The 27,622-nt window shown below is 41.0% G+C and overlaps 1 protein-coding gene across 4 annotated transcripts in view; it reads left to right on the top strand.

Annotated features, from left to right (window-relative positions):
* The first annotated feature begins 952 nt into the window (after positions 1 to 952).
* The window catches only part of LOC120571901 (potassium voltage-gated channel subfamily KQT member 4), a 51,716-nt gene continuing 25,046 nt past the window's right edge, over positions 953 to 27,622 (top strand). For 2 of the 4 annotated variants that reach the window (XM_039821033.1, XM_039821034.1), the window contains exon 1: positions 955 to 2,269. In XM_039821033.1, coding sequence (XP_039676967.1) covers positions 1,968 to 2,269 — 302 coding nt within the window. In that variant the 5' untranslated portion in view covers positions 955 to 1,967. Of the gene's footprint in view, positions 2,270 to 27,622 lie in introns of all 4 variants that reach the window. The other 2 variants (XM_039821030.1, XM_039821031.1) reach the window with 2 other exon arrangements.

Genomic DNA, 27,622 nt, shown 5'->3' on the forward strand with positions numbered 1-27,622 from the left:
AGTACAGCTGTCAACAGTTTAACGGTGAGTCCATCAGTCATTATGTGTGATGCTAAGTAAAGAGTTAAGGATTAGTGATGTTAAGTTATGTAATGGGAGTGGGCCCTGGGAATAATGTCTAGATTTGTGACTCAAGAGACTCCCGCTGCTTTCCCACACGTCATTCGACAGACCTGCAGCAGCCACAATGGACAGGAACGCACAGGGTTAGCATGAGTGACCTGCCTCGGCTGTTGTTGTTGTGGGAAACTGTAAAACCTTGACAATGCTGAATGCATGTCTATGGTAGATGGTCAGTTTCTCTGTTTGATGGAAGCAATACGGTGTATTTAAAAAAAATCCATGATTACCTTTAATATATGATACTTTCATTTTGTCAGTAAACAATGATTCACTCAAGTGGGGGACCAGAGATGTGAGCGATGAGGTACTGGGGAAAGAAAGCAGATTTGTTCCTCCAAACTCCTCATTGCTTTTCCTCCTGAGGAATTTAACTTCCAGTACCTCCATGTTTACATGTGAGTTTTTCCGTTTTATCTGAACAGAAACACTCAAATGTATGTATGTATCAGTTCAGAGACACATATGAACTACCTTGGCAGTTGCTGATGTCACTTTCGGTGGTCAGATGATACACCGTGGCCAGCGGGAGTTTGGGGGCCACCTTAATAATGCATTCCTTGGAGGCCCTCTGACAGGTGATCTCTCTACAGGGCACTGTGCTCCATAACTCCAGTATTTGTGTCATAACCACAAGCCTATGTGTGTGTCACAGTCATAGATTTAGAAAGCTCTGTCCACTGAGGTGCTGTCGCTGTGTCCCCCTGCACCTGTTTCTGCTGTCCCAAACGCCTGTAGCCATGAATTCCCCTCCCACAATAATCACAAGTGACATTTTCATTCAGGAAAGAAACTTTTGTTACTTCAAATTCCTGACCATTTAAAAATTATGTTTTGGAAGGCATAGATAAGGAATCTGGGGCACTTTGATCCTTATAAACTCCTTGGATAATGTATAATACAAATACAGCAAGGGGCAGTTCTTAATAAAGTTATCAACTCTCCCAGAAATATCCTCATTCTTCCGGGAAAGCTTCATTAACAAGAACATCATTGTCTGGTCATCCTCGCCCCGTCACTGCGTGCATCCCGTCCTCGCCTCTCGCAAGCCCTTCTCTTTCTGAACGTCAACTCACCAGAAAGAGACTTTTCATCTTTGTTAGCTTTTACAAACCAGATGCGAACATCGGCAAGCGTTTATTTGGCTTTCATAGAGTTGGTCGTCTGCGATTCTTGACATCATACTGATGGTCTTCACTTCTGCGCTCTCCACCCCGCCTGCCCGAGCGGAGGATCGCTGGACCAGAGAGACGCACAAGGAGGGAAGAGCAGGCTGATGCTAGCGGCTGTGGCGAGTCTCACATTGTCAATTCAAACTACAGGAGCAGCTTAGACGAACTTGAAAGACTGTAGTTGGATATATTTGGTTTGGAGGACACAGATTCACTGCATGAAAATTTCGCTCGCTTGCTCTAGGTAGCCCTGTTCAGTGATTTATGACTGCTCGTTTAAAAGAGTATGTATGATAATATGCTTTATTGATTGAGGTCAGTTTGGTCTATTTCTGCAATGTGATGACAGGTTTTCCACTGTGTTCTTGGACTTAGTGCATGTGTAATTACTTCTCTGCACCCCGCTGATCTGACTCTTAACAATGATCGCTGAATGTCACATTTCAGTGCGACACACTTGTCCAAGTATTGTGCATCTGTTCTTTTGCGACCGCGATTTGATTTACAGATAACTTTGAAATATTGAGTTATAAAACCTAGACTGAAAAATAGCATGGATGATATTTAGCCTACTCATGTGTTTTGACCGGTTGTCTAGTTTAGTCTACTTTAAGACAAGACGGACTATGACTTGGTCAAAACTTTGCTCTGCGCTAGTTTAATTGTGCCAGATTGATGTTAGGAAGTCCGTCAAACAACGGCGGCATCAGAATGCTGGTGCCCCCAGATCCGAACGACGACAGGCGGGTAGAGTTTGTGGCTCTCACCGCTGTCCACACGGAGAGAAGCGAACCGTCCAGCCCGGAGCGCGGACACCCGTCTCACCGCACAGGTCTGCTGGGCACCCCGCTGCCCGGGCCGCCCGGACCCCGGGCCAACTCGTCCGCTTCAAACAAACGCTGCAGAAAGTTGCAAAACTGCATGTACAACGTGCTGGAAAGACCAAGAGGATGGGCATTCATCTACCATGCATTCATGTAAGTGTACCACTATCGTTATCTTAGCTTTTTTTTATTGGTAAGTGACCAAATGAAGCACATTAAAAACAATTTAAACTTTTTAAAGTCTCATAGTGAGCGAAGCCACATGCTGCGAGATAGTCAACATTAGACTTGTTTTCCAATCATGTGTTTTGATCAGTAGCCTATATGCCAGCAGTCATTTGATGAATTTTCCAATTAACAAAGCAGAGTTGCTTATGCTGCAATTAGCACGGTCGTATTCCATACATCATCACACCATGGGGTCTTTTGTTCAATTTCCCCTTGCCTCTGATTAAATAATCAGGAGGACGCTGGGTATTAAATAGAATTTGTCCACATCTGCAGGGGTAATTGGCATTTAAAAAAATGCAAACATTTTTTGTGCCTGCTGATAGTCATACTTATAAATGCCTTTGTAAACTGTGCCCACAGAGTTGTTAACTGTGCGCATGGATTCAATCCATGCTCTTTCGGATTTAGTTTTTTTCTACACAGCAGCAAATAAAGACCATTCTGCTAACCTAGCAGATGCCTGATGGCGGCGCAGTGGATATGGATACCTTTGGTGTGGGAGACCTGGGTTCGAATCCCACTACGATACATCAACCAATGTGTCCCTGAGCAAGACACTTAACCCCTAGTTGCTCCAGAGGCGTGCGACCTCTGACATATATAGCAATTGTAAGTCGCTTTGGATAAAAGCGTCAGCTAAATGACATGTAATGTAATAGTCTAATAATGCCAGCTGGCACATCAGAATACATTCATTGTGCGCACAGTTTATAAAATGTGCGCAATTTGGAAATAATTTTAATTTCTCAGCTGACACCGGACTCCGTAGACGCTCACTTCCGTTGTGGCATTCGTGTTGTAGCTCTTGCTTTTGTGTTGTGGCTTTAGTATTTGTGTTGTAGCGTTTGTGTTGAAGCTTTTATATTTGTGTTGAACCATCTCAGCCACCATATAAACCTTTCCAGTACATAATTCACTCCTCTCCATCATTTAAACTCATTAGTCAAGCATGGCAGAAAAAAAGAAACATACTGCAAAGTGATTCATTTAAAAGCAGGCATACATTTTTTTGCATTTGATTTAAAAATAAATAAATGTAATTGTAATGATAGCGAGGGGGGTGTAAGTGTGGTTAAAAACTTGACTGGACTTGTTTGTCGCAGCATTTTTCTGACAGGTCAATTAAATAATGCATTTGTAAAATAAAATATAAACTTGAACCCATTGTGAACCCATTACGTGACAGCTTTTCAACCAGATGAAGAATAATCTCACCAATTAAACACATGCACTAAACACAGAGCTCAAACTAAAGCAACTCCCAATAACTGTAGAAAGTATTCAGTCAGGGCCTTAAAGTACCCCGTGTACCATCTGCTCTATAATGTATACAACATGTAAACACTGGAAAAGTAAGAGCCCACTGGTAGCAATGGCTGTTTCTAAGAGCTCCAGACTAATATGTGAAACACACAGCACTCATTTGTCTAAACCAAACTGTACTGAATTGTCATTTAAATAAATGTGCACCCGTTTCAGATTCAAATTTAACCTCTTTAATAACTTAAAGAATAATCGTAACGCTTGGTGTGAATGGTAGGCCTAAGTGTCTCATTAAAAGTGAAAGTTCACCCAGTGAATATTTACCGTGTCAGTATATGCCAATGTATGTCACTGTCTTTTTACGTGAAGCCCAGGACAGTTGTGCCCCAGCAGCTGTCCTCCAGCTGTGTCTGGCACATAATGGACAGAGCATTATGTGTGGGAGCTCCTTGGACCGGGCTGTGCTTTCCGTGCCGTTGTTTAGACAAGTGCAGCAGTCTGCCTGCCAATGCCATCATGTGTTTATAACAGGGAAATCCCACTGCAGAGCTTCTCATATGTGTTCTTAACATATACCGTCGGCACATTATTATTATTATTATTATGTGAGTGCAGAGCAGCAAACGCTAGTCTCACTTTGTCCTTCAGCTCTTTCACTTCTCTTTATTTGTTTCTTCCCTTTCCGTTCTCATGGGACTGCAAACATGTCTTTGCAGCACAAACAGAACTAACATATTGTGTACTGCCTCCACCCTGTGTGTTCCTCATTAAGAGCGATGGCCTTTGCAGGGTAGTTGCGGGTGACATTCTCCCTGACATCACTTGACGGCAGCTCTGCCATTGTTGTTATTTCTCTGTCAGAGAGGCAGGGCAGGCGCTCCGAGGTGCCCAGATCAGATGCCATGGCCTCAAAGACGGAGCTGGACTGACTTTGGAAGTGAGCCGCCTCAGTGATAGCCTGTTTTATGCCGCCGTCTTATTGAAAAATGTACCTACGACTAAAATCTTACTAGGCTTTTTTTTTTTTTTTTTTATCCTTGCACTTTGACATGATATATGTTGAGTGCACATATGTCTAGCTGAGTGCATCATTCCCATGCTACTGTATCAACCTGAGCTGTGCATCTGTTTTGATTAATTACATGTGAGGCACTCACCATGCTGAGAGCTGTGCCATGTATCAGGAAAATTCTTTGTACGATGAAACTCAATTAGGGCAGCGTTGATCTCTTGTAATTAAATTGAGCCCTACACTGCTGTGTAGGTCGTTGTGTTAACTTCCCTTGATCCTTTAATTAGTCCTTCATTGTAATGGGGAACGCTGGAACAGATGCACAGCTTCTAGAGAGCCTCTCCTTACAGGTGTGTGTTGGAGCGTGTATGGGAAAGGGGTGAAATAGCTCTCTGCTGTAATGTCTCTCCACGGGCACCCACTTAAGTTCCACCACACTCCTCACCCCTTCTTGTCTTCTTGTCACAGCTGCACATAAGATGCATCCTAATAGAGAAATATTTCACCCTAGATAAAGGTCTTGGGTAACTTTAACATCCTGCCCTCTGAATGGTTTAGGTTACATTATTGTAAACTGTTTTACATCTGTATGTCGGCTGTCTCCTGCGGACGAGACACTTCTTCAAACATTCACTCCTGCAAGTGTAACAGCTGTATGCTAATTCAGAGCTGGCACTGAGTCTCTCCTCTCCTCTCCTCTCCTCTCCTCTCCTCTCCTCTCCTCTCCTCTCTCTCCTCTCCTCTCCTCTCCTCTCCTCTCCTCTCCTCTATTAGTTAGGTGAAAAGACTCAACTGAAAGCCTTGTTTTCTACACTACCAAGAAAAGGGAGGGAGGGATGGGTAAGGATGCAGAAACCTTTTAAAAGAGACAATAGTGTTCCCGTAAACTTCTGTGGATCTGTGAAAATCAACTCGGTTGCTTAGGCGACACTATGTTTTTGCGTTTGCCAAGCTCTGGTTCAAATGGTGTGTGGACCATTTAAAATGTTAAATGACGCTTTTATTGACATGGTCCCTTCACTCACTCACAGTAAAAGCTCCAGACCTTTGAATCCCTTCTCTTTTATTTAACCTGCAGTAAAACTTTTGTCTGAGCTGGTTAAGTTTGTTAAAGTTTGTACAAACACCAGCGTCCCAGCAAGAAAGTTTGTATAGTTCAGACACATACCTCATTGTATTGTACTTGATGTGTTTGAGAAGCTGTTGGTAAGGACTGCAATTAATGATTATTTTCTTGATTCAGTGTTTAGTCTATAAAACGTGAAAATAGTGATGATCACAATCACAATTTCCCAGAGGACACTGTGACACATTTTAAATATCTTCCTTCAGTTTAAAACCCAAAGATATGTAGTCGACAATATATAAAACAGAGAAAAGAATGTATCTAAATGCCTGACTGGCATTTAGATACATTTCCTGCCCATGCACTAATTGATTAATCAACTAAGGATTCAGCTTTACTGTAGGTCCTCTCATCTGTGCGTCTGTGTGTAAACCTATGAGCTTGGCAGATGAGTGAAAACATTCAAAGAGATCGGTTTCAGTGTTTCCCCTCACCTTTGACCTCCCACCAATTTCCACCATACAGTAGGTAGTGCCACATATACTGTAGACCATTTGTGAGGCCACCTGTTTTTGCCCATAATTCATCCCAGCAGGAGGTCCTCAGGAGGGGGTGTGGAACTCCAACCCCCACATCAGGTCACATTATGCTGAGCCAACTAATACCGGCACTGTGGAAACCCAACTAGCCATGTCATGTCTTGATCTTTGCTTTAGCTGCCATACTTCATCTTGGTCTTTGGCTGAGTACAGCGTTCCCCTTGACCCCAGCCTGAATGTACAGTAATAGTGCGTATGGATCGAGGGGAAAAGCAGTGAAGACACAGCACTGACCAGCCAGAGTGATTGATTGGTTCTAAGGAGGGTGAAAATATACTGGTTATACATTATTGAAGTCTTACAAAGGAGCAAAATTATAACATGCAGTTTTTAGACTTGAGCTCTGTATCATCTGTATTAGTGGAGCGGAGAGAAATGTCTTTACAAGTAGTTGTTTTATGGGGAGCTCTGTGCTTATCCTCCTGACAGGCTAATTGAGAAGTTAGCAACATCTTCTCTTTAGAATATCATGTAGCTGTCTGTTCATTGGCTCTGCTCAAGTTTAAGTGGAAATCCATGAATTTAACACATCAAAATCAGATCAATAGTCACAGTTAGTCCTACTCAGCCTGTCTCTGGTTAATCTTCGTCAAGCCTGAGGACGACGTCATTTGTCCGTTACAAATCACTGTTAGAAAATAAATATGATATTATAATGTGATAACGCTGTGGTTAATGTTTGGGCACAAACAACAACTTGGTTTAGGGAATGATCATGGTGTGGATTCAAATAAGGCGCTTTGGAGGGCTTTGTCGTTTGGACGTAAACATGATGTGGCACGACAAATGGCTGATTTAGTTGTTTTTCTAAGGATAAAAGTCTCCAGAAAGCATGTGTTACAAACTTAAGGTGTGGCGTTTACCAGGAGGGAAAGATATGACTAAAAGTTGTATTATAGAAAGTGTAGGATCAAGTGTCCATGGAGTTTTACCCATACAAGGGACTAAAAGTTAGGATACCTGGGCCTCCGCTACTTCGATTTTGGCCATTCAATTTGTTCAACCCAACTTTATGCAACTTCCATACTAAATCCCTTGAGTACCACTTTAAGATATCTTTCTTGCAAGCTGCACTTTTCGATGTAAACTTAAACAAAACACATCACTCTGCAGTAATTGAATGCATGTGAGTGCACTTTAGTGCTCGCAAATCTGTTGCTGCTTTTAATACAAAAAATGTATGCCTTTAAAGAAATGATCGTTAGTTGGACACCACTTCTTCCTCTCTCCCTCCCTCCCTTTGATATTTAACAGTAGCTTCACAAATTTCCAAAGTAAACTTCTCATGTCAGATAAATCTTTGCCAGATAAAGCCTTCAGTCTCCATGGCGTGTGGGCATCCCTTCACTTTAACCTTTTATGGCACCAGTGATGGTTTCGGTTTATGAAAGCTTGAGCGTAAAGCCACATTATTTATAGATGTGCAGGGAGATACCGATAACAGGGCTCGCAGCCTAATGCTCTCCATAACCTCTCCACTGATGGTTTGGTCAAAGAGGCTTTCAAATATCTATTGTATATGGCTAGAGTTCATTCTTCACAAATCTTTTGTGCTAACAGTGCTGCACACAAAATGCAGCTTGCAAGCTTTTCATTAAAGGTGAATTGCCTTTCTGACATTATTAAACTCATTTAGCTCAGACAGCGTGTTGATTGAATGTGTTCCCTCTATCCTTGCAGTATCCCCTTTCTCTGAACCCGGTCTGAGCCAGCTAATCTAGTTTCTCACCTGGGTCATGGAAACAGTCTGGTCTGCTTTTTCAGGTTTTCAACCATGCTACATAAAAACCACTGAAACCCCCCCCCGCTTTGACGTCCTCCAAAAACCACTGACGCGTTTAGTGTTGGGCCTTTTTTATTTTTTTGATGGTCTAAGTAACGTCAAAAAAAGCTTTTTGTTTTGTTATTTGCTTTCTTAGTCAGCGCATGAATGTGTTTTTATTGATGACTAAGTAGGAGAGAAAGAAGGGTGGAGTGGAGAGGGAGGTGGCACCGTAAAATGGTGAAAGGAGAAAGCCACTCGACACTTTGAGTGGGTTTTTTAACCTGCTCAGGACTGCAGATTGGATGCTTGTTGTTCATTTTCCGCAGCTGCTTTTTTATCTGTTCACCTCAGCAGGTTGTGTAAATTCTGCTCCATTAAGAATCCTTTATGGTCCAATTGCCTTTGCTCTCTCTCTCTCTCTCTCTCTCTCTCTCTCTCTCTCTCTGCCTGTCCTCCATCATTCCTTCCTTCCCTTTCTTCCTGAGTGGGAATATAATCTCTCATTTGCTGTACTGCCCTGTGTAATTGACTTCCCCTCCATCACTGCCACTCAATCTCTTCCCCTTTTTTCCTCTCAGTCTTCATTGGCTGGTCATGACTTTTCTTAAAAGGGCTCTGTGAGTATGCAAGATCATCTATGACATGAAAAAATATGGAGGATAAAAACATTAATAAAATAGATAAATAAGTAATAATGGTCACATGCACAAGTAAAAAGTTAGTTAATTGAACGATTAGTCTGTCGATTGAAGAAAATTTATTCGGCAACTATTTGGATAACTGGTTAAATGTTTCAGTAATTTTTTAAGCTAAAATGGCAACATTTTCTTGTTTCAGCTTCTCAAATGTGATGATTTACTGTTTTTATTTGTCATGTGAGAATACATAAAATGTGTTTAGGTTTTGGCCTGACTGGGAAATTATAATTTCATAGACAAAATGAATATTTTATAGATAATAAAAAAGTTTCATAGTTACAATCAGGATGCGATTTGCCAGGGGATGCGTGGGATTTCCCCCTTTCTGGTCTACATATCCCTGCTTCTGCTGAATTATTTGTATTCCTGGTGGGGAGTAAATGTATACCCCCCCCTCAAAGGGATCAATACTACTTCACCAATAGACCATATATTATATACCTAAAATAGAAGTATTTTAAACAAAGTAAAGCGCTGTAACGTGAGCTAGCGATAGAACAATAAAATCTGAGCAACAGTTGCTGGTTGTATTTAGCCGCTATAGAGCTCTGGGATGCAGGCTGTGAGAGTTTAGCCAGAAAAAGTGAACGTCCTGCGGCGATGACAGTTAAGTTTATAGGCACCAAAACGACTAGTAAAGTTTAGGACAAAGATGGTGGTTTGAAATAAAACCCTCCCGAGGAACGAACGAGCGTTTCCTGGGTAAAAGTATTTTGTTTTGAGATTATTTTCCATTAAATATTAAAGTGCATAAATAAGTGTTGTGGCATGTCTGGCCGAGTGGCACTATTTAATTCTTGCATGTTTTGTTTTGTTGTGCATGATCAAAAAACTGCCCCCCCTCTGGTTTTTTCACCAATCGCACCTTAGTTACAATGGTTAGTTGGTCAGTGAAATAAGCATAATTCTAGAGACCTTGAATAAACTGAATTGGTATCAATATGTGCCTAAAAGCTCTGACGTTACTCAGGAACGTTAAATAATGTTCTGTATTTAGAGTCCACTGTAGACAAACCAGTAGTGCAGTACCCAGGTAATGCTTCTTTGATGGAGCATCTTTGGCATTTCTTTTGATTTGAGTGAAGGAGGAACCAACGTCCAGTCGAGCTGCTAATGAGATTAAATCCAGAGTGACTGGATTGGGCAGGAACTCAGAGAAGATGATTTTGGCTGATTTGTGCTCTAGGAATTTTAAAGATACAGTTTTGGAGACAGGAGGTCATTTTTGAGTCAAGATGTCTTGATGTCTTGGGGCTGCTGTGCTTCCTGTGAGGACAACAGTTCATCAGGGACATAATACAAGTTATAAAAGACGTTTAAAGGGGAAGAACCAGTGTCATTTCAAAGATTATTGTCTTTTTGACTGAAAATACACTAAAAGCTTTATTGCTGTTCAGTTTTATTTTAAAGTACACAAAGTAGAAGGAATACCTTAATAATAAAAATAAAATTTTTATTATTCCCTATATAAAAATGTGTCCACCACTCTGACTCTGACTCTGACTGGGGAAATTGACTTTACTAAATCACACTAATCACACTAGATGTACATGCATTACTGGTGTTGTTTTATCACATATTAAAAGTCTTGAAATCTTTTCCCCACTTTTACACCTGGCCTGTGTGTCACATTCTGCAGCAACTTGAGCTGGAAAGGATTCAGGACCAGATCTACGTACATTTGCGAATGTAGCGTTATCAGCGCCATGGCCAACCCGCAGAAGTGCATGATGTGATACTTCAGTTTACGTCGTATTTACCAAACATCCAGTTCATCGGGTAATCAGCGCCTTTCTCCGCCCACTATACCGTAAATTGCGCTGTAGCAAAGTGGAACTGGTGCTATAATACGTCTGAGTGCAGACTGCGTATTCCCACTGCTGATGCTATGTCTGTTTAATATGATCCTTATGCCAATGTTTATAATGTAGCGAGGAGTTTAAAAACTTCTGGAATGGAATGTGAACGCTGAGTCGGAGATTCAATGTCATCTTTGATTTCTTCCAGAAACTGTAATATTACATGGCTGCTTAATCTGTTTTCGTGTGCTTAATATGATTTCGTGTTCACTCCACTGAAAAAGTGTGATCCTTGTGGCAAAAATCTTTTCAGCTTGGCCTATATTCGTCTTGCTCAGATTACTGCTGCCATTTCCCCAGGAGGCATATTCGAGGCTGGTTTACACCTGCTTTTAAGAGGCGGAGAATTTCCCCCGCAGAATAGAGGCGCGCTCTTACTGGCAGTCTTAGTAAATACCGCGGAATATATAATTAGGTGCACTTTACGCATATCCTCCCACCTTTTTGGGTGGAACTCCCACTTTCCCCATGACCCTCCCACGAACGCATATTGAAAGCGCAACTTGTCTCTTCTCACTCATGTGGCAGGCAATCTACGATTTTACCCAAGTGCGCCCTGTTTGTAAATAGCCCGCATCGGTTAAGTCAGTCTTTGCGAACAATTAGCACCTGGAAACACGTGCAAACGGCTTGATAAATCTAGCCCTCAGTGTCTTGCTCAAGTCCACTTTAGCAGGGCAGATGCTTGCTAATGGGAATTGAAAGGTAATCTCTTTAAAGCCAAAAGAGAGAGAAAAAAGTGTGAGGATCGGTTTCAGTGTTTCCCCTCACCTTTGACCTCCCAGCCATTTCCACCATAGGTAGTGCCACATATACTGTAGAACGTTACATGAGGCCGCCTGTTTTTGCCCATAATCCATCCCAGCAGGTGTTCCTTAGAGGGGGTGTGGAACTCCAGTCCCCGATCAGATCACCCTGCCAACTAATACCGGCACTGTGGAAACCCAACCAGCCATGTCATGTCTTGATCTTTGCTTTAGCTGCCATACTTCATCTTGGTCTCTGGCTCAGTACAGCGTTCCCCTTGACCCCAGCCTGAATGTACAGTAATAGTGCGTATGGATCGAGGGGAAAAGCAGTGAAGACACAGCACTGACCAGCCAGAGTGATTGATTGGTTCTAAGGAGGGTGAAAATTATGCATTATTGAAGTCTTACAAAGGAGGAGCAGAGATGTGGAGCAAAATTATAACATACAGTTTTTAGACTTGAGCTCAGTATCATCTGTATTAGTGGAGTGGAGAGAAATGTCTTTACAAGTAGTTGTTTTATGGGGAGCTCTGTGCTTATCCTCCTGACAGGCTAATTGAGAAGTTAGCAACATCTTCTCTCTAGAATATCATGTAGCTGTCTGTTCATTGGCTCTGCTCAAGTTTAAGTGGAAATCCATGAATTTAACACATCAAAATCAGATCAATAGTCACGGTTAGTCCTACTCAGCCTGTGAAAACTGTTGTATAATGTCTTCTGTGGCTCTAGGCAAGCTTTGTCAAGTGCTTTAACCTTCTTGTCTGCCCCGCAGGGGCTTTATTTTTCCGTGGAATGACTTGCTTGTGTGACACAGATGACAAGCAGGAGGAAGGAGTAAGAGGGAGCTTGGTTTGGGTTGCTAAGGATGAATGATAATGTGATACTCTATTGATCCCTGAAGGAAAATTCTCTTTCCGCTTGTCCCCTACCGCAACAGCAGCCTGTAGCTGGAAAGGATCCAGTGTCTTGCTCAAGGGCACTTCAGCAGGGTAGATGCTGCTAATAGTTGTTGAAAAGTAAGGTAAAGCCAACAGGGAGAGAAAAAGGATCAGTTTCAGTGTTTGCCCTCACCTTTGACCTCACACCCATTTCCACCATAGGCAGTGCCAAATATAGACCATCACATGAGGACATGAGGATATGTCAGGAGCATACAGTAGTGATTTGTGTGTGCATGGAGGGGAAGGTAAGGAGAGGAGAATAGGAGTGAGATGGAGGTAGAGGGGAGAGTTGAGGTTAGTTGGTGTATTAATTTCTCCTTTCGGGGCAAAATGTGTCTCCCTGGGGAGGGGGCTGTCTGTCCTGGGATGGCCAACCAGGAATCAGGTTATCCAGATATCCACGATATCCAGCCCTGCTCTCTCTGCTCACTTTCATCCAGGAACAGTACATGCACGCACGCATGCACGCACGCACACACACACACACACACACATACACACACACACACACACACACACACACACACACACACACACACACACACACACACACACACACACACACACACACACACACACACACACACACACATAGGGTGGGGGGGCAAACTACTTTTGTTTATTTACTTGACAGTGCATTCTGTATACATGCAAAAATGCCACAGACAGTGGTCCTGTTTCATTCTCCTGGATCAGGAGGGGTGTTGACACCTTCTAATCTGCAGTAATCTGTGTTTATGTAATGTTATTGTCGCTGAGGCGGGTCAGGAATACTGTGGCATTTGCCAGGAAGGGTCAAAGGGAAATGCCCAGAGTTTATTTTGACTAGTCAAGACCCTCTAAACAATCCAGATCTGCTTTGACAGCCAGGAAAATCCAGGGGCATCTCTCCCAGCTCCCATCCACTGTATATCTTATTATTACATTTGTCTCTTTGCAATATATAGCATCGGCGCTTTCTATAGATGTGGCGAGTCTGCTCAAATGCTCACTACAGGGGCTGCCAATACTGACAGATTGTTGTGTCATTTTCTCGTAGCAGTCATTCATTTAAACAAAAGGTGGGGGATTTTGTTAATTTTTTCGGGATTTTTGCCAGTGTATCCCCAATGTGCTCTCAGGAAACTATATTGTTCAAACTACATGTTTCTCTTAGTGGCTGTCACATTTCTGTGGGGGTTAACTTCAGTTTGAGGATACAAATAACAACTAATATACAACATTTGTGCTACAATACATCTTATGTCTTATGTCTCCCCACAACAAAATGTCAGAGCCTCTTAAAATTGTGGTTCTAATTCATAAATCTTTAATTCGTCATCTATAATAGAAATATTCTTTAACAATCAAGATGGATGAATCGGGTTGAAGCCAGATTTACAAACAGAGATACAAATACACATGCAAAATTGTGGTTTTATCTATCTATAAATCAGGAACTCTCTGTTTCCCCACACATGCAGCACCCATACATGCGCAGTACGCACCAGCATATCTATATCATATCATATATATTATCTGATTTGATTGTAGATTTGATTGGTTGATTGTAGGGACGGGTTTGGGGGGGGAGAGGGAGTTTTTTTTTTATGTGGAGTGTTAAATGTTCTAAATAAATGTGCTACGTAAATAGGATAAATAGATTTGGTGTTATTTTTACAACTGAAATAATTTTTTTGTTATTACAGAGGGAAAGTGCCGAAAAAAGGTACCGTTGGGTACCGGAACCGAATTTCAGGTACCGGTAAAAATGTGAATTGTACCCAACCCTACTCACCGGGGCCACATCTCTATGCGCTGTAGTGGCTTCTCCACTAGGCTGAGCCAGGCTCCCTGCTTCCCCCGCCTGGGCCACATCGCTTCCTAGACAAAAAAGTGGGACACGCCGAATCTCTACATGAGCCGCTACTGATTGAACCGCGCTTATAGTTTGATAAAGTTTTGAAAAGAAAAATACTGGGAACCAGCAATCAGCCGTTTCTAAACAGGCACACCCTCCAAACAGACACTGCACTAGATTTATTAATGTTAAAACATGTAACCAGCTGTCCCACTAGTTTTAAACAAAAACTGGCCACTTCAAGTTTCAGTTTGCTTACTCATATGCTAAATTAGAGAGAGAGAGAGAGAGAGAGAGAGAGAGCATGTGTGTGTGTGTGTGTGTTTTTGAGGCATGATTTTATACACTTATTGTCCAAAAGGAACCAACTTTAGTTTCTTCCCTGCATTACTATCACTTCTCTGTTAAAAAAAATCTGTGCGTTTGGCAATATGGCAATATAGCAAAAAAAAAGAGTGACACCGTTGGACAAGATTTCACTGCACACTTTCAGTCCTGATATGTGTTGATCGATAAACATTACCTTCCCTCTATTTAAACTGCAAAATTTCACCCAACACCTCTCTGCCTGGTTGTTCTGGAAGCATTCTCTTCAAAACACTTTATTGTGCTGCTGCCACCACTTTGGTTTTAACACTGCCCTGCTTTGAATCAATGTTACACTAGACTGTCAAAACCCAGCAGCCCAGCTGTTAGGTAAAACAGGATAATTAGGACTTTGGTGACGATAGACGGCCCTGCCAGTAAAGTCTGACTGTCTTTTGACTGGAAACATATTGTGTCACAAGTCATGGGAAGGCTGCTCTGTAATGTCATTCTCTGTAAAGGTTGCACAGTTGCCCCACCACTGAATACGCAACAATTGAATCTTGTCTGTATGCAGAACTGTCCTCAGCTTATTTCACCTTCTGTACCGCAACCATCTCAGGCAACTCAGTATTTAAGTTTGCACACAAAGTTTGGTGTCCACAATTAGTTGCGATGATCCACATCCACCTTTCACGTGCAGGTTCTGTGTGTAGCCAGCGGCTGCAAAGACCTTAAGGGCAGGCAAAAAATAAATCAGTAGCTTTAGCCTTGCCATTATCTCTCAGCAGCACACTTAAGGCTTGACCCTAATGGGTGGCTGCACCTGCACACCGCCGATTATCAGAAGATGCTGAATACTGTGGAAACTAACTCTGTAGCTAAGCGCTGATAAGGAATTAACATGTTAGTTTATACAAATGTGAGAAAGCCCGCTCTGTATTATCTCATTCACTGGTCTACATAACAACGACTTTGAGGCATTAAAGGATAAGTGATGATAGAATTGAAAAGTGACGAGTTTAGCTTCTGGTGCAGGACGCAGATAGAAATCTAAATATAATCAAAAGATACAGGAAATGCTTTTTTTTAAAGAAGGCTCCAGAGCAATATTAGGTTTAAATAATTGGTAATGTAACTTAGTACTCGTCACTAGGAGTGATATAGGCAACATGAATAAAATCCTCTAACAGGATGTATGTTATTTCATATCTTCAGATTTATGTATACTGAGGTATTGTGAACTTTATGGAAAATCAATCGAGAAATTGTCTGTCTGTTTTGGGCCAGTACAGCAAAATAAAATACCTGACAAATCCATGTATTTCATCACATTGATGCAACAATCATAAAAATCCAATATTGTCATAAATCAGTCCTGCTCATGATTTTCAACATCTACCCACAATGGCCTAATATACCCAGATGTGCTAAATGGAGAGTTTTGGGATTAATGTTATTGGAAAAATTCTAACAGTAGACAAATTCATATAGTCTCCTGGTATATGTATATTATCATATTGCACAACCCAAATTGTCGGTTATTTTTTTGGGATGTGAAAACATAGTAGACATGCATATTTGAACTGTTGTAAATTGTTACAATATGAGCTTGAAAGTTATATAAAAGTTACAATTGAACTTAATCTGGTGTTAAATAAAGACCATAAAGATAATCTGTGGTCCATGTCTCTGCAGAGATGGGCTAGTCTCATCGATGTGTTCGGGTTAAAAGCTTTTGTTCAGTATATCAGACTGTGTCTCTCTGGCTTGTTATTTTTTTTCTGGTATTAGATTTTATTCTCTGTTTGTAACTTTACCCCATAAGCACGTGAGCGCTGCGCATATAGTTTTCAGGATGAGGAGGCTGCATGACTGTGCAAGTATACCTGATGTTTATGCATGGTTGTAGATACACACACAAACCACTGCTGCTAAAACAGCCTCAGATTTTTAAGTATACCTTTGTCAAGAGCTGCTTTACATCTTACTTGGCATTTGGAGCAAACCCTGTTCTATCTTACTCTCTCCCAGTCTTCCTGCTCTTCCTGTTTGTTGTCTGTCTCTTGTCTCTCTAGATACTGGGATAGCCCATGTCTCTGTGTCTTTCTCCTGTTGTCCCTGCCTGGCTGCACCCGCATGCAAGGCCCTTCTTAAGTGTTGTTAAGATGATTTTAATTTATAACGGCAGTCACTATAAACATGTAAGGAAGCAGCACCATGGAGACGGAGCTCAAACAAAATCACAATGTGGGAGCGTATTTATAAGGTCTGCCTCGCCTGCAGAAAGCGCTTTGCAATGTGTGTACATACTGTATATATGTGACTGTGTGTGTCATTGCTCATGTGGCTGAATGTGCATGCTGTCAGGAAAGGTCTTGATTGGCATACGCACATTTGCAAAATGTGTGTGCATTCATGCATGTGTAAGTTTATGGAGATTGTGTGTCTAAATGCCTGGCCAGTTGCATTGTACACAGAGCATAAACAATAATTAAATGTTAACGACGGAGCCATAATTAAGCAGGCTGCCTTTAACTCTTTGCCTTTGTTTTTGTCTGCGTTATGTCCCTCACAATTGCTTCACTTGAACATCATTTTCTCCGTTCCAGTATGATGCATACTTTTTCAATTCCTTTTTCTGTAATCTGCTTCTCTACTCTCTTATTTCCATCAGAAATTTATACTTTCTCTTAGCTGCATTTGTTTCTGTTTTTCTACCCTCTCTTTCCTTCTGGTTGTTTCTTTCTCATCTATTCCACTTTATACTTTTATTCCTTCTCTTTAACCTGGTCATGAAGTCATCAGGCTTCACTATAAGGGGAGGAGGAGGGGGAGAAACCTTATCCAAAAGTCATCCAGCCCCCGTCTCCCAAGTCCTCTACATCTGCTGCTGCTTCTGTTGCTGCTCTGGCCTCGCATCACATTATTTCACTCCTTTTTACAACCAAATATGAATTAATGACGGGTAATTGATGATGAAAAGGTTTCAGTCTATGTCAAAACATGTTTTCTTGTAGAAAGTCAACAAGAAATGTATTATGGCCAAGTGTGACACATAAATCTGCCAAATCAAACTGTCCTCATGTCCTCTATGTTATGACTTTTTATTTTTTATTTTTTTACTCCCTTTTAAAATAAAAAGCAGCTGCTAATGCTGCTTTACACACAAACACACACACAGTAAATCTGTCCCTACACCTTGACAACCATGTTCACCCTGCAACAGTGTGTGTGTGTGTGTGTGTGTGTGTGTGTGTGTGTGTGTGTGTGTGTGTGTGTGTGTGTGTGTGTGTGTGTGTGTGTGTCGTTGGGCCCTCTAGTCTTCCCTTGGCCCTGAGATTAAAGCAATGTCAGCAAGTGTGTGATGAGGCCTTACAGACGATACTTCATCTCTCTCTCTCTCTTTTCCATTCTGGCTCTCCTCGTCTCACTGTCCCCTCGTCTGTCGAATACATTATTCAACCACCTCTTTCTGTCTCTTGTCCACCATTGGTTTCATTATATATGCCTATGTCTGATTGATACTTAGTCCTTGTGGTCACTGCTACTTTTCTTTTCTACTTCCTTTCCTCCTATTTCCATCTATTACCGTACTATATCTATTCTTTCTCTCTTTCTCTCTCTCTCTCTCTCTCTCTGTCTCTCTCTGTCTCTCTCTATGTCTCTCTCTCTCTCTCTCTGTGTCTCTCTCTCTTTCCAAAATGATTTCAAATTGAATCAGCTGTGCTTGTCGATCATTTTTGTAACTTTCTGCAACTGACAATCTAACAAACACGGCCCCCACATGCAACGATTGGCCAGATATATACGGATTTGAGATGTCATGTCTGAGATATTCATTTCTCACACGCCTACTTGTGCCACTATTCATGTGTCAAACCGAGTGCACCTTTGCACACACCTTTGCACACACCTTTGCCTTTGGCTTTTAGGCCCACATTGGAATGTGGCCATTTGGAACACATTTTTGCTTTTAAACGTGATTAGACACTTTGCACAAATTAGATCCTTTAAAGAATACCCTGGCCTTTAGTGTGGAAGCAGTCTAAGAAAGAGTCAAGTGAGAGACTGGATGGACAGTAGAGAGGGAATAGCAACAAGAAGAAGATCTAAGGGGTCTGGGCGAGAGAGAGCAGGGTGGAGGTAGGGTGAGATTCAGCAGAAGGATGAATAATTCAGAAGAGTATTATGTCTCCCTGGCATGTCACCTAATTGTTGTAATGAGTTAAAGAGGGGAAAGGGTGTGACTGAGAGGCCCACAAGTGGTCCACTCTGATCCTGGCTCTGCTTCAGCTACGTTAAAGAAAGGAGGAGGAAGAGAGAAAACAAGGGGAGGAAAAAGGAGAGAAAAAAGTTGAAGGATGAAAATGGGAACGTGGGGGTTAAGAAAGGAAAAATATTACAACATTTATGGGAGGGGTTTGAAGGGGACAAAGATACACGTTAAACATGATTTCTATTCATAATTCAGTCATAAACTCCACATCAGTTTGTTATGATACAAATATTTTGAAAGCAAATGTTGACATCTGCAGTCCAGTAACATGAAGGAGGGGCTTGGTATGAGGACAGAAAGTGTAAACTTAATGAATACTCTTTATCCTGCTTCATGTTTTTGTTTGCCCGCAGGGGGATGTGTGTCAGAGGGAAAGAAATAACACTACACTGCACATACAGTAGATGAGATATTTATGACCCAAATTGTAGGCAAACAGAAGGCCAAGTCCAAGCGTTGAAAACATACTTCCTTGCTTTTTTAAAAAAAAAACTTTCGGATTTAACAAATAAAACATTTCATTTAAAAGTGTCAGCGGATGCTGCAGTACACAAGAACCCTTTATCCTACAAAAAAAATGTTAGCTGTGCTCTTTTGCCCACTGCCTTGGATTAGATATTGTGCAATGCACAAGGAATAAAAACAAAAAACGACTCCCCAACTTTAAATTCTCAGTATTGGCCAACATCTTTAGTGTGTGGCTATAGGTGCAGCTGAGGAGGTGGTTGTGGAAAATGGCAAAGTCAGTGCCAGTGTGTTTGTGTGGAAGGTGGTGGTGTTTGCAGGGCTCTACTGGAGGGTGATGTAAGCTTTTTTCACATGGCTCTGGACTCTGTCTTAAAATTACACATAACATAAAGACACTGACAGTTACACAAAGACACATAGAGACACACAAACATTTCGTCGGAAGGGAGAGCAGCACTGACACTGGACTGAGGAGTAACACAGTGCAGTCCCTCCGTGTAATGTGACCTGGGTACCAGTGTTTGACTTTAATCACAGCAGAGATAACGTTAACAGACAGATAACGAGGCAGACTCTGGGTCCTCAGCACAGAAGTCACCACTCCTATAACTACTGCGTATTTGTCCCATACCACCTGATGGTTCACCATCAAAGAAGGCCATGCAGCTTTAGGGTCATGGGGTCGCTGCCTTGGTTACCAGCTGACAACAAAGTGGTAGTACTGCAGAAAAAGTTTTGTGTTTCCTAAAGATAGCTTTTAACAGGGTACATGTGTTGAGTTTACTACTTGTGTCACAGTGCTTGAAGAAATCACTGTGTCACTGCGTCCGTAATCACTCCCTATTCACTGGGAGTGCACTATATTTACCCTCCCCCATTTTATTTAAATGTCTGAATTCTTATTTAATTTTACTCTCTTCACTGTTAAATAAAGACAAACAATCAGAACAAATGTTAGCTGTACTCCTCTGGGACAAATTAAGACTTTTACTGCTCATTTAGGCTTTGTGTTCGTATGCACATATTTGTTTAATTACCGTTGGTCCCCACGCCCCACAAGCCATTACGATTATGTATTTTTCCAGTGAAACTGTTGATGCCTGGCCAATATTAATCGTTAGATATTCACTTTAATACTTGAACACTGTTTGGGGCATCACTGTGTTCTGGTGGTCTGGGATGTGTGCCATGTGGATGCAACTTCCATGGTTTTGTGAACTTGTTCACTATCAAATTCCCCCAAAAATATGTTGGAAAAAATATTTTTTTAACTCTCTAATATCAGTGCTGGTATCTTCCTAAAAATATCAATTATCGCCCAGTCTTTATTGTCGGACTTTTGATAATGACCTCAAAATATGGGCTGCACAAACAGGATCACCTCATCGATCGTTTTCGCAGGTGGCCTTGACATTACTGCAACCATTGTTTTCTCTGTAAATCCTGTCGGCTCCTCCTCGAGATCCGCTGACCACCGGGGTTGTGCGTGACCCTGCCTCACTTTCTCACACCCCTTGCCTCAAACTGCTGATCCCAATCCCATTAACCCGAGTTCAAATGTTACAGTCACCGCTTTCTTTTTGTTGTTTCTCAATCCTCGAGAGATGACCTAGCCCTCTGTAATCCATCACCGGAGATCCCTGCTGCCGTGGTAACAAGATTAGACTTGTCACAGAGTAATGATGATTGGCCTGAAATTCAGGTGTAGCCCTGGTCAAGGAGGGGGGTAATGGAGTGTAGGGTGATCGTGTGTTTTGGGTCGTTGCGGGGGTTTTTCACATCCAATTGACCTCTGGCAAGTCACATGGTTGGGACTGCTGGTATGTCTTCGAGTTGAAGTTTTTAAATTACTGTAAAATTACTTTGATACAGATAAAAACCGATATTCATAAGTGCCAAGAATTCTCTCTGCGTCCCTTTTGGTCTCAACAAAGACCCTTCTCCAGCTTCCAACCCTGCTGATCCAAACTGTGTGAAGGTTGCACTTACTCACTAGTTCAATGGTTAAATGTCAGCGTTATACAAGCACACTGGTGTGTGAAGTGGCGGCCCATACACCTACTAAAGGGTCTGTAGACTCAATGCTAATTGACAATACCACAGCTAAATGTCAGAGCTCTCAGCACTTCCCCTCCCCCCGGTCGCATCTCCAAGCTCTGTACAGTGCAATTCACTGACAACAAGTCCACAAGTAGCAAAGAGCAGGAATTTTAAAAAAAGAGCATAAAAACAATGGAGCGCATCCTCTGGATAGGTGTGTGTTGGGGTGTAGTAGGAGGTTGTGTGTGTGTGTGTGTGTGTGTGTTTGCGTGCGTGCGTGGGCGTATGGGTCGGTGCTTACGTCTGATTATAAGCTCATTCAGGTCTTTACGGTCACCATTTCTTCCATTTTAGTGGACAACTGATGTCAATATTGTGTATATAAATCACACGGTTTAATTTTCCCATCCTCTCTTTCCATAATCACGTACATTTTCTATAATTTATGTGGACAATTTCACACTGAATTGTCCTGATGTCATAAACTGCACCCATCTGATATTCCCAACAGGTCAAAGCACCAGCAATCACCAAGAAATTGTGTGTAATTACTATTAATCCAGTTCCAGTTTACACACACACACACACACACACACACACACAAAGCCCTCCTGAAATCTCACATTGTGAATATATCCTTCCTGTGGTTATACTTTAATTTCGCTCCATTTACTCATTAGATATGTGACCACATTGGACATATTTTCTCAGTCTCTAACCATCAGTACCACATATTTGCACAGAGCCATGCCACTGAGGCACAGGAAACAACCAGTGTCAAGTACACTCCCTCTTATAATGAGTATATTATGTGAATCTATGATATACATTTATTTGTGTGTGTAAGCAGCATCTGCACACATACAGAACTGGAGGGTATAAGTGTCAAGAAACTAGGAAATTATGCTTAATGATGATGTATATATCAGTTTGTTTAATGAATCAAGGTGGATGATGAGAGGAAGGCTTTATATTACTCATGTATACAGTGGAGACACAAAAGCAGGCCAAAGCAATCCATTTTTGAAGCTGTAGTTTGTGGTGTAGTACTTTTGTATTTAATATTTGGCTTTTGAATTTCAATTTATCATTGGCTTTTAATTTTCATTTAATATTTGGCTTTTGAATTTCAATTTAACATTGGCTTTTAATTTTCATTTAATATTTGGCTTTTGAATTTCAATTTAACATTGGCTTTTAATTTTCATTTAATATTTGGCTTTTGAATTTCAATTTAACATTGGCTTTTAATTTTCATTTAATATTTGGCTTTTGAATTTCAATTTAACATTGGCATTTCATTTTCATTTAATATTTGGCTTTTAAATTTCCATTTAACATTGCCTTTTCATTTGGACTTGACACATGTCAATGTAAATGAGGAGGCGTGGCCCAAAGGCTGGTGGGAGGGTCTGAAACGAAAGGGGTGCAGAGGCACCTTATGAGCAGCAAGGGGAGCTTACTGCTGGGGAGCATCTGTCTGCAGCTTCACAACCATGCTGGCTTGGCCTCTTATTTCACATGATAGAAAATGATGATGTAGGCTAAACACATTTCATGCAACAACCGTGAAGTTTTCATGTAGTTACTATAATTGGGCCTGTGTTAGTGAGGACTACATTAGGATTGTATTTAAAGCTGATTCTGGTTCCCAACTTTGCCCCAGGTGTATCTGTTTAAAACACGGACTCAGACAACTTCTCTCTTTTGATTTTTGATTTAATTAAGCAACAGTAGGAACATGGGTGTGGGTAGCTCTGCTACGTGTGTTTGTGTGTGGTCAGATCTCGAGGACGCACACAATCTCAACCGGATAGTCATCGTCCGAATTGCGACCTCTCCTTTTTCTTTCGCTCACTTTTTTCTCCGGGTGGTGCACGCAGTATGAGGTGCGTGTCCGCGCTATTCTCCAACATGTACTCACAATAATCACTCCTGATTGATGGCCTTTTGTACAGCCCGTGTACTTTTTCAGACTTCCAGCTAACAGCGGTGTCTGTGAGCATCGCTGGCTGGCCAGCAGGGAGGCGATCCCGGCCGCCACCAGCTGGTTGTCCCGTCAGACTGAAGCTTCTGACAACATCGGAGAAAATGTGGAGTTGGCCATCAACGTTTGTAAAACTGCCCATATTCAAATTCTACACAGTTAATTTATCGCATAAAAAAGTTTCAGAAGTGAATTTAGTGGTGAAAAAGCAGATGGAAATTATAAAAAAAAAAAATCGATTCTATAATCTAGATTGGGAGTTTGCCGTATTAGCAACAGCAAACAACTGGAAACTTTTTATAATTTCCATCTGCTTTTTCACCACTAAATTCACTTCTGAGACTTTTTTATGCGATAAATTAACTGTGTAGAGTGTTTTAAACAGACACACCTAGGGCGAAGTTGGGAACCAGAATCAGCTTTAATTACAGTCCTAATCTAGTCCTCACTAACACGGGCCCAATTATAGTAACTACATGAAAACTTCACGGTTGTTGCATGAAATGTCGTTTGTGTTTAGCCTACATCATCATTTTCTATCATGTGAAATAAGAGGCCAAGCCAGCCTGGTTGTGAAGCTGCAGACAGATGCTCCCCAACAGTCAGCTCCCCCTGCTGTTCATAAGGTGCCTCTGCACCCCTTTCGTTTCAGACCCTCCCACCAGCCTTTGGACCACGCCTCCTCATTTGTGTCAAGTCCAAAAAAAAAAGAAAATTTAAAAAAAAATTTCAAAAGCCAAATATTAAATGAAAATTAAAAGCCAATGTTAAATTGAAATTCAAAAGCCAAATATTAAATGAAAATTAAAAGCCAATGTTAAATTGAAATTCAAAAGCCAAATATTAAATGAAAATTAAAAGCCAATGATAAATTGAAATTCAAAAGCCAAATATTAAATTCAAAAGCCAAAGCCAAATGAAAAAAAAATAATAATAATAATGTTTTTAATTTCATCTCGCTTTGTTTTCTCTTTGGACTTTCAATTTCTCTTTGGACTTTCAATTTGAATTATGAATAAATATTTCCTCCATAGTTATTACTGTGCACACAATTACAAATTATGTTCCTCTACCCTGCAAATACATATTTACACCTCCTCTTACATTGAGCTGAGTCTCTATGTTCTTTTTCTCAAAACAAGTGAAATATCATTTTATTTAGTTTGCAGTACACATCAGCTTTTTTTGCAACATTTTCTTAATACTTGTGGACTGATGTACTGCATTCCAAGATAATCGTTACTTGTTTCAAGAAGTCAAACAACTGTCAGAGCCGTAACTGCCACTGCCAAGGTCTTGTCCTCTGTATTTTCTCTGTGCACTCTAGAGTCCCCCCTTATTTATTTCTAAGGGAGATAATGATATTGATATTTACGAGTTAAAAAGATTAAAACAAGGATATATCGTCTGATAGTGATTTGTTTTTAAACATAAACACATACACACTGTTTTTTTTAACCTAGATAAATACTGCATGTATAGTAAAGGTGATCCTGTACTGCAATTTCAACATTTACACCAATACTGAAATTTCAGTTAATATCAGCCGATATAGCGGGCTGGCAGATTTATCTGTCTACCTCTACTCTACAGTGTACATTGTATTACATTTTTACCTAAATGTATCTGAAAATGATCTGCCAGTTGGTCATTTTTTTCTGGTAAAATGAACTACAAAGTGACATTCAATGATGTCTAAAGGCAAAAGAGTTTACACCTGTTCTGAATGGCTAAACCATCACTCTGATCTTTTTCAAGGAGTTTTGTGGCTTTTGTGTGACTTTGTAGTTTCAACGCAATGAATCCTATGAATGGGGATATGGGTTCACACTTTCATTCATGGTGTAAAAAAGTTAGGTAATTGTGTGGAGAATTAATAAAGAGAGAGAATTATGTTAGCCATCAACGTATCAAAATGCATATTTTATACTGTTTTTTTACAAATATTCTAGGTAGATAGGCGGTGTGCTGTTAAATGGCCTGCATGAACACCTGTAAAGTGGAGTGATACGTGTATAGTTAAAAGTCCCAGTGATGTTGTACTGTATAACAGCACTCATGGAATGCCTCTTGTCCAACCAGTTAGTGTTTGGCACTGATGACTGTAGATGTAGATTCTGTCTTGTTTGGATTTGTGTATTGTTTCTTGTGCTTAGGGGGCTGTGTGTGTGTTTGTATATTGGTTGTTTTTCCGTTGTGGGATATCTCCTGGAACATTATTTGTGAGTGGTTTATGGATATATTTATGTCTGGATAATGTTTCTTTGATATTTATATTGTGTGTTGTTATAACAGCTAGATAATGGTTGGTTAACATGCCAGAATGTTTGGTTTGTTGTTAGTTAATGTGTCTGAATTATTTCATGCAAGGTGCTGGCCTCCCCATCGGGTGCAACTTGGGGTTCAGTCAGTGTCTTGCTCAAGGACAGGAGGAGCCGGGGAGCCTGGCTAAGTTGCTGACTATAGTGGGGAAAAAAGTGAAATTATTTTCAACAAGAAAATTTAACAAGTGATCAGGTGTTTTCTGTCCAGCTTGTGGTCTAATTTTTCCAAAAATGATTGCGTTTGGAATAATGCCTTGAAACTTTAAAATGCTGGAAATAACCGGATCCAAAAGAAACCATTAAATTATCGTTATTGTAAATGTAACTCTGAATTCATGTTTTTTTTCCTCGTATAATTAAGCCCTATTAGCTGGAAAAGTGTCACTGAAATGTTTCTTTGTATTGGTTGAAGGCATTGATAAATCACTGAAATCCTCACAGCAGGTTAAAAGACTCCAGGAACTTCATTTTGCAGGACTACAGCCTTAATCCATTGTGTGTGTGATGCTTCAACATTGTTTACCTGTTGTTTTGTGCAACTAAAGAATTAGTTTAAACTAATCAAAAGCAGGGAACAAAGGACTCAATTATGATGGGATGTAACATTGGCTGAGTGAGAGTGCAGGCACTGGGTGCGTACGTTAGTGCGTGCGTGCGTGCGTGGATGGCAGATACTCTCATGGCTGCTGTGACTGGAAGTGACATTATCCAGCCAGGAAAATGTATCAGTATAATTGGCACTCTGTTTGAAATGCATCATCTGTAGACAGACAATGGAACAGCATGGCAGTCAGTGGCCCTTTGGTGAGTGGGTGAATGTGTGTGTGAGATCGTCTGGCTGAACAGTAGTAGTGTGTCTACGATAATGAGTGTGTGGCGTGGGAAGAGTCGGTGTATGTTATAAAGCAACGTATTTGTGTGAAAGTGTCCGCTAGTGCCGTTTGTGATGCAAACTGCCAAGGCTGCACCTTTGTGACACAACGCTGTTTCTCTCTGTGATGTAAATAATTGATCTAGTCACGTAATATTCCTGAAGGTTGTGGCATTCAGAGGAAAAAAATCACATTCCTCTCGTTTTTACACAACACTCATGTCAGGTTTTCTACCCCTTCTTTCTCTCTTCCTGGAGCAAGCGCCAGTACTAGAGCCACTGAATTGCACATTCAGCTTATTTCGTCGTGAAAAAGCACTTTTCATCTCCTATTTGTTTGTGTTGGATTTTTGTTTGTGCCTTGAAAAGTTGGCTGTCCCAGAAGGAGGAGGAGGAGGAGGAGGAGGAGGGGGTAACTAACGGGCCGGGAGACTGGCCTGTTCTGAGCTGAGCTGAGCTATGCTGCGATGTGCTCTGCTGCCTACCTGCGCACATTTTGCCTGCAGTCGCTATTTAAGGAGAGAAATGCTATTAATATCTTTCTACTGTTTCCACTTTTCTCCTCTCTTTCACCTCTCCCTCCCTGCTCTTTCTCTGCTCACGACACTCTCACTCCTCCTCACTCTCCGCTAACTCACGTCTTTCCTCCTCTCTGGACAGAGCTCACTAGTTCCTCTCTTTATTGCTTGTTTGTTAGCACTTAGCTGCTGTTAGCATTGTGTAGGGAGGTGTGTGTGTTGCACTTTTGTAAGTAGTAAAGGTATGAAGTGCTGCATTTTCAAGGTGACATTTAACAAAGCTTTATATATATATGTAAATATATATGTGTATATATATATATATATATATTTAACAAAGCTTTATATATATATATATATATATATATATATATATATATATATATATATATATATATATATATATATATATATATATATATATAGATCATATAGGTCTTTCAGCCTCTGGTATAAATATATCTCATGTTCTAAATTAGCTTTTTTGGTACGTTTGTTTAAGCAGGTCTATATGTTTACCTGTGTATGTCCTTGTGGAAGGTGTCACTGCAAGTGTGTGTTCAATAATTGGACAGTGTGCGTGTTCTCTTTTTGTTTGCGTGTTTGTGCAACTGCAGCGTGTGCACAGACTGCGGGTCAATTCCTGAAAGCCGTTGTCCTAGCCTCATTGATCAGGGCTGGCGCCACACA

Source organism: Perca fluviatilis, chromosome 13 (assembly GCF_010015445.1).
Source record: "Perca fluviatilis chromosome 13, GENO_Pfluv_1.0, whole genome shotgun sequence".
In the NCBI taxonomy this organism is placed as follows: Eukaryota; Metazoa; Chordata; class Actinopteri; order Perciformes; family Percidae; genus Perca; species Perca fluviatilis.